Source organism: Scyliorhinus torazame, chromosome 11, assembly GCF_047496885.1.
Source record: "Scyliorhinus torazame isolate Kashiwa2021f chromosome 11, sScyTor2.1, whole genome shotgun sequence".
In the NCBI taxonomy this organism is placed as follows: domain Eukaryota; kingdom Metazoa; phylum Chordata; class Chondrichthyes; order Carcharhiniformes; family Scyliorhinidae; genus Scyliorhinus; species Scyliorhinus torazame.
The window spans coordinates 3,833,469-3,841,732 of record NC_092717.1 but is presented as its reverse complement, the minus strand read 5'-3'; the positions used below and the strand labels follow the sequence as shown (position 1 = coordinate 3,841,732).

The 8,264-nt window shown below is 48.1% G+C and overlaps 1 protein-coding gene across 3 annotated transcripts in view; it reads left to right on the top strand.

The window, feature by feature from the left end:
- The first annotated feature begins 363 nt into the window (after positions 1-363).
- The window catches only part of herpud2 (HERPUD family member 2), a 79,569-nt gene continuing 71,668 nt past the window's right edge, over positions 364-8,264 (top strand). Inside the window, exons 1-2 of one of the 3 annotated variants that reach the window (XM_072466862.1) lie at positions 364-511; positions 612-1,030. In XM_072466862.1, the coding sequence (XP_072322963.1) occupies positions 884-1,030 (147 nt within the window). In that variant the 5' untranslated portion in view covers positions 364-511; positions 612-883. Of the gene's footprint in view, positions 512-566; positions 582-611; positions 1,031-4,610; positions 4,644-8,264 lie in introns of those variants that run through there. The other 2 variants (XM_072466863.1, XM_072466864.1) reach the window with 2 other exon arrangements.

Here is an 8,264-nt window from a genome sequence, read left to right as displayed (position 1 = left end):
CGCAGTGACGTCACGGGGTTGCCCTGGCGGTGACGTCACTGGGGTCAGCTGACGCCTGTTGTGATGTCATGCGCGCCCTTGCTGCGCGTGCGCGGGGCCCCGTGAGCGCGTCCGCCTCGCGTCACCGGGAGACTGGGGCGGGTCCGCGCGCAGCAACTCCAGCCCGGGGATCGGGGCCTAGCAGCCGCGGAGCGGCGGCGCAGAGAGCGGGGGGTCTGAGGCGGCAATGAGGGAGTGAAGAGGGAGTGAGAGAACTACTCGTGAGGAGGGTGAGGGACAAGGGAGTGAGGGCCGCCGAGTGTGAGGGAGGCGGAGGGAGTGAGGGCCCGGGCTAGGGAGTGGACCCCGGTAGTGAGGGTCCAGGTAGTGAGGAGTGAGGGTCCAGGTAGTGAGGAGTGAGGGTCCAGGTAGTGAGGATCCAGGTAGTGAGGGTCCAGGTAGTGAGTGAGGGTCCAGGTAGTGAGGAGGGTCCAGGTAGTGAGGATCCAGGTAGTGAGGAGTGAGGGTCCAGGTAGTGAGGATCCAGGGAGTGAGGGTCCAGGTAGTGAGGAGGGTCCAGGTAGTGAGGAGTGAGGGTCCAGGTAGTGAGGATCCAGGGAGTGAGGGTCCAGGTAGTGAGTGAGGGTCCAGGTAGTGAGTGAGGGTCCAGGTAGTGAGTGAGGGTCCAGGTAGTGAGTGAGGGTCCAGGTAGTGAGGAGCGAGGGTCCAGGTAGTGAGGAGCGAGGGTACAGGTCGTGAGGGTCCTGGTAGTGAGGATCCAGGGAGTGAGGAGGGTCCAGGTAGTGAGGGCCCCGGGGTAGTGAGGAGCGAGGGCCCCGGGGTAGTGAGGAGCGAGGGCCTCAGTAGTGTGGAGTGAGGGCCCGGGCTGCCCTGGCGATGCGCCATGGATCCGGGCTCCGCTGGCAACCCGGTCACTCTGGTTATTAAAGCTCCGAATCAGAAGTATGACGATCAGACCATCAGCTGCTTCCTCAACTGGACCGTGGAGAAGCTTAAGAGCCACTTGTCCCGAGTGTACCCTAGCCGACCGGTGAGTGCAGCCCGGGAGAGGGCATTGTAGACACCGAGCTACCCTCCACCCACGCACTTGTGCCTCCTACTGTCCCCCTTGCACCCCATCACTCCCTTGCACCCCATCACCCCCTTGCTCCCTCTCAACCCCTCCTTTGCTCCCAATCACCCTCCCCTTACTCCCTTCTGCCCCATCTGCCTCCAACCCACACGCCCTATTGCCCCCATCCTCCCTTGCACACTACTGCAAGCCCATGCCCCCTACCATACCTCACCACCTCCTCCCACGCACGCACCACTTGCCGCCACCCTTCGTTGGTCCCCAACTCTTGCTGCCCGACCCCCCTCCCACCCCCTCACTGCCTAGCGCCCCCCCCTCCCATCCACCTGTCTATTGAGGCTAGGTGCCAAAATGCCGCCTCAATGTTTGTGGTTTGTGTCAGGAGAATGCATCATCTGTTATTTTTATTGTGATTATGTCTTGCATATCCCCAAGGACCAGAGATGGAACGGTGATCTCGTTCCAAGGCAGGCATGTCTGTGATTTAGAGGCAAAGTTTCAGGTGGTTGCATTCTGCAGATGTATGTTGGATAAATTTCTGTTTAGATTCACATTGTTGGTGTCATTGCTCTGGTGAGGTTATAATTCAGGTTTCTGCGAAAATAGCATGATGAAAAATGTCAGATCCTCCATCAACTGGGCGAAACATCAGCGTAATAGTACACAATTGTTTTTTCCTTTGCATTAAAGAATGTTTATTCTATTTAAGACCAGCAATCAGGTGGACTTTTGATAGAGCTGAAAATAAATTTACTGCCAAAATGATGCATTTTAGATAATTGTCCAGTTGTCACCTGTTACTCCTGAGTAACCTGTTTTTACATCACTGAAAACGAGTTTTATACTGAGGCATTTACTAGTAGTTTAATTAGTGTAAATCAGACAATTTCTCTCTAAAATAAATATTTTATTGTGTACAAACTTGTAACCATGTGTACCAGTGCCCCTGGATCATAAAGATCAAGTTAAATTTAATGCATCTCTTTGAATGGGGTCAGTCAGCAGAAGCTTGGCACCCTCATTATTTTGATAATGGTATTGGCTTAATTAAAGGGGCGGGGGGGGGGGGGGGTGGTGGTAGTAGGGGACGTGCAATCACATTTGTTTGAATTTTCAATAACTAAAGTATTGATTTTCGGAACAGCTTATGAATATCATGCTGGACAATCTTTGGGTGCAATAAATATTTTCTGAGCTTCTATTCCAGCTTTAATTAAGTCAATACCATGAGCTGATTCTTCATAGTGGTTTCTGACCAGAGCTTTGTAAAGTATCTAGATGTGACTGCAAAGAGTTATTAGCTCAGATAGTAGTTTTTCTGCAAAGTAATTTTGTATTCTGTATTGTTAGCAATATCGTCCAGCTGTAAGATGTACAGATTCATCATTGCCGATGTCGCTTCTACCACTAAATTCCTGCCCATCAACACGGTGTTATTGGTTCTGAACTAATCTGGTGCATTCATTCACCCGCGTCCCTTTCTGTGTCAAGTTACTCTTGATATTGTCCACCCAGAGCTTCCTTCCCCAGCTCTTAACTTCATGTACTTCTGCTGGGTCGCCGAAGATACTTTATCTGCCTCCATCCTGGAAACGTTCCCAAACCAACTTAATTGTCTGCCTTGGATCTTTTGTATAGGATCGATTATTGTCCGAGCAATGTTCTCATTAAATTATTCATGGTTACTTGCATCTTGAATAAAAAAAGAACAAAGAAATGTACAGCACAGGAACAGGCCCTTCGGCCCTCCAAGCCTGTGCCGACCATGCTGCCCGTCTAAACTAAAATCTTCTGCACTTCCGGGGTCCGTATCCCTCCATTTCCATCCTGTTCATGTATTTGTCAAGATGCCCCTTAAACGTCACTATCGTCCCTGCTTCCACCACCTCCTCCGGTAGCGAGTTCCAGGCACCCACTACCCTCTGTGTAAAAAAAACTTGCCTCGTACATCTCCTCTAAAGCTTGCCCCTCGCACCTTAAACCTATGCCCCCTAGTAATTGACGACGTGGAGTAATTCTGCATATCCATCCCAAAACCTTAAATACAATGGATTTACAGTCCATTGCTCTTCAAACCGGTTCAATTCAGATGAGCTGACGCTCAATTTGTGTTTGGTAACAGATTTGCAGTATTCTATCATTTGCAGTAGTTAAGTCAATTTTTAAACCTTAAAAATATAATCAAATGATCAGGAACAGGTTATATTGTGCGTTTCACTGGAGAGATGTTCTCTAGCTCATGTTTATTAAGTTATTTTCCTGTCAAACCTTCTCAAATGACATGGTGTTAATTTTCTCTGCATGTTTTTAGCATTCCAAACAATTAGGATACTCCCTGACTTTCATTAAAATTGAATTTTATGGAGACACAACATAATCCCTGAAACCTGAAGTAAACTGCCAGTATTCCGTCCCTAAAACCATTGTGAATACCTGTAGATTTTTCTGACATTGCTAAACATACACATGTTTTGTTCTGAGATAGTGCATACAAACACTGGTCAACTAAACAAGGTGTAGTCGATGACCTTGACACTTCAATTTCTGACCAGCTTGCTATCCAGCAAGACTTTGAAATACTTTAACATTTGACCTGTGTAGTGATTCTTTTCATATGTCCTTGTTTTTGTTCAGAATCTGAGCCATGTAGCATCACCTTGAATGACCTTTGGGCCAGAACATTGACAGTCAAAATATAAAAGGAGTTTGATCTTCCATATTGAGCAGTGTAGCCACACACATTTGATTCTATCATTAGAATGTTGAATTTAAAACTAGGACAGTTTACCCAGACTGTTAAGCTTGACAGTTGGAAAGACATTTTTCAGCCAGCTTTGAAACTTTAATTTGTTCTAAAATTTGAAGTGATTTTGGTTTGCCTGATTAAAGGACCATTATCGGTAACGGTTTGTACATCTCACGCTGTTAGCAATTCTTATTTGCAGTTGTAGTTGAATATTTTTCTACACAAAGCTATAATTGGAGTTAAAAACAAATGACTGCGGATGCTGGAAAATCAGTATGTGACGATGTTCAGTACCTCAGTCTGTACCAATCTTGCTAATTTTCAACCATTTGTTGAGCATAATCATTGGACTATTGAGAAATAATTAATTTCTTCAGTGCTGTAACTCTGTGATGGAGGAGAGCAGCTCTTGGAATGGTTAACCACACCAGCATCTAACATCCAATTTGTCGCAATTTCCTTCAGTAAAACATTGGCAGGAAGTTAAGTCATTGTCTTAGACCTCATTACCGATTGCATTCTCCCCTCTGGCCAGTGTCTCGAGGCTGAACCAGACTGATGCCAATCTCACTGTTCTAGATGACCCTTAGCTTCTGGGAGAGTGCAGGGTCAACATGTTCCCGTAAAGGTGAAGGGTGGGATCAACAAGTCCAGACAACCCTGGACGTCAAGGGACATCGAGAGTTGGAGAAGGGGAAAAAAAGGCTTGTGGTCGATAATGAGGGTTCAAAACTGTGGAAACCCTAGAGGAGTGTGGAAAGTGCAGAGGATTCCTTAAAAAAGAAAATAGAAGAGCGAAGAGAGGGCATGGAACAACACTGGCGGGTAAAATAAAGGAAAATCCGAAGGTGTTTTATAAGCTTGAAGGGCAGCACGGTAGCACAGTGGTTAGCACTGTTGCTTCACAGCTCCAGGGTCCCAGGTTCGATTCCCGGCTTGCGTCACTGTCTGTGTGGAGTCTGCACGTTCTCCCCGTGTCTGCGTGGTTTCCTCCGGGCGCTCCGGTTTCCTCCCAAAGATGTGCGGGTTAGGTGGATTGGTTAATGTGCTACCATTATTCAAGAAGGGAAGGAGGGAAAAACAGGAAACTACAGGCCAGTGAGTCTAACATCAGTGGCTGGGAAATTATTGGAAACGTTCTGAGGAACAAAATTAATCTCCATTTGTGGAGGCAAGGATAGTCAGCATGGTTTTGTCGAAGGGAGATCCTGGGCTGAATTCTCCGTTTTTGAGACTATGTCCCCCACGCCGTTGTGAAAACTGTCGTCTTTTGCGCCTGTAAAACTGGTGTCTTGCAGGGGGCTAGCAGGCAGCTGTCATGGAGCTCGCAGCCATCTGGGTCAGAGGCCGTGCTGTGCTCGATGGCAGACTCTGCCTGCGGACATGAACCACTGGAATAGTGCCACGCATCGGCCGCTCGTGCGCCCCGGACCGCCCCACACATAGCCCCCAGTCCTGAATGAAGCTCCCCCTGCCCTCTGATCGGCCCTCCCCCAATGTGGCGGCCCCGGACTGAGTCCGCAGCCGCCATGCGAGGTTCCCGAACGGCAGGACCAGATTAGAACCACGCTGTCGGGAATTCGGCAGTCGGGGACGGAGAATAGCGGGGCGGGCCTCAGGCAATGGCCTGAGGCAGTGGATACTCGGCGCGGTGTACTCCCCGAGTACCCCGCTTTTTGGGGGGCGGAGAATCGTAGAACCGGCGCCGGTCCTGATTTTGTGCGGACCGTCGACGAATGCGATTTCAGCATCAGGGTGCAGAGAATCCAGCCCATTGTCATACAAATTTGATTGAATTTTTCGAGGAGGTGATAGGTGTGTAGATGAGGGTAGTGCTGTTGTTGGAGTCTACATAGACTACAGTAAGGCTTTTGACAAGGCCTTGCATGTTTAAGAAGGCAAATGGGATACTTGCCTTAATTAGCGAGGCATAAAATATAAGAACAAGGAAGTTATAATGGAGCTGTATAAAACACTGGTTATCCACTGTGTGCAGTTCTGGTCAACACACTATAGGAAGGAAATGATCACACCAGAAAGTGCAGAGGAGATTCACCAGGATGTTGCCTGTGCTGGAGCGTTTCAGCAAGATGCTGGTTATGCTGGGGTTTGTTTCCTTGGAACAGAACGGGGGACCTGATTGAGATGTATAAAATTATGAGGGGCACAGATAGTGTGGAGGGGAAGGACCTTTTTCCCTTAGTGGCGGGACCAATAACAGGGGCATACATTAAAGGTAAGGGGCAGGAGGTTTAGAGGGGATTTGAGGAAAAGCTTTTTCACCCAGAGGGTGGTGGGAATCTGGAACTCGCTGCCTGAAATGGTGGCAGAGGCAGGAACCCTCACACCATTTAAGAAGCATTTAGATGAGCATTTGAAATGCTATCGCATGCAGGGTTACAGACTGAGTGCTGGTAAATGGGATTAGAATAGACAGGTGCTTGATGGTCAGCACGGACACAATGGGCCGATGGGCCTCTTTCCGTGCTGGAAAACGCGACTCCAAATCCTCCCTTTCACAATGACCATCCATATGTTTCATAACAAATCCTTCACTTTCCAACCTGGCATCAACCCACCTACAGCGAAAACCCATCACCCCTGTTTCCCAACCTGGCATCAACCCACCTACAGCTAAAACCCATCACCCCTGTTTCCAACCTGGCATCAACCCACCTACAGCTAAAACCCATCACCCCTGTTTCCAACCTGGCATCAACCCACCTACAGCTAAAACCCATCACCCCTGTCTTCGCTGACATCGGCTTCTAGATCATAGAACATAGAAAATACAGCACAGAACAGGCCCTTCGGCCCACGATGTTGTGCCGAACCTTTGTCCTAGATTAATCATAGATTATCATTGAATTTACAGTGCAGAAGGAGGCCATTCGGCCCCCTGAGTCTGCACTGGCTCTTGGAAAGAGCACCCTACCCAAACTCAACACCTCCACCCAACACCAAGGGCAATTTTGGACACTAAGGGCAATTTATCATGGCCAATCCACCTACCCTGCACATCTTTGGACTGTGGGAGGAAACCGGAGCACCCGGAGGAAACCCACGCAGACACGGGGAGGACATGCAGACTCCGCACAGACAGTGACCCAAGCCGGAATCGAACCTGGGACCCTGGAGCTGTGAAGCAATTGTGCTATCCACAATGCTACCGTGCTGCCCTTAAGAACAAACAAATCTACACTATATCATTTTACTGTAATCCATGTACCTATCCAATAGCTGCTTGAAGGCCCCTAATGTTTCTGACTCAACTACTTCCACAGGCAGTGCATTACATGCCCCCACTACTCTCTGGGTAAAGAACCTACCTCTGATATCCCTCCTATATCTTCCACCTTTCACCTTAAATTCATGTCCCCTTGTAATGGTTTGTTCCACCCGGGGAAAAAGTCTCTGACTGTCTATCTATTCCCCTGATCATCTTATAAACCTCTATCAAGTCGCCCCTCATCCTTCTCCGTTCTAATGAGAAAAGGCCTAGCACCCTCAACCTTTCCTCGTAAGACCTACTCTCCATTCCAGGTAACATCCTGGTAAATCTTCTTTGCACCTTTTCCAAAGCTTCCACATCCTTCCTAAAATGGGGTGACCAGAACTGTACACAGTACTCCAAATGTGGCCTTACCAAAGTTTTGTACAGCTGCATCATCACCTCACAGCTCTTAAATTCAATCCCTCTGTTAATGAACGCGAGCACACCATAGGCCTTCTTCACAGCTCTATCCACTTGAGTGGCAACTTTCAGAGATGTATGAACATAGACCCCAAGATCTCTCTGCTCCTCCACATTGCCAAGAACTCTACCGTTAACCCTGTATTCAGCATTCATATTTGTCCTTCCAAAATGGACAACCTCACACTTTTCAGGGTTAAACTCCATCTGCCACTTCTCAGCCCAGCTCTGCATCCTATCTATGTCTCTTTGCAGCCAACAACAGCCCTCCTTACTATCCACAAGTCCACCAATCTTCGTATCATCTGCAAATTTACTGACCCACCCTTCAACTCCCTCATCCAAGTCATTAATGAAAATCACAAACAGCAGAGGACCCAGAACTGATCCCTGCGGTACACCACTGGTAACTGGGATCCAGGCTGAATATTTGCCATCCACCACCACTCTCTGACTTCTATCGGTTAGCCAGTTCGTTATCCAACTGGCCAAATTTCCCACTATCCCATGCCTCCTTACTTTCTGCATAAGCCTACCATGGGGAACCTTATCAAATGCCTTACTAAAATCCATGTACACTACATCCACTGCTTTACCTTCATCCACATGCTTGGTCACCTCCTCAAAGAATTCAATAAGATTTGTAAGGCAAGACCTACCCCCCACAAATCCGTGCTGACTATCCCTAATCAAGCAGTGTCTTTCCAGATGCTCAGAAATCCTATCCTTCAGTACCCTTTCCATTACTTTGC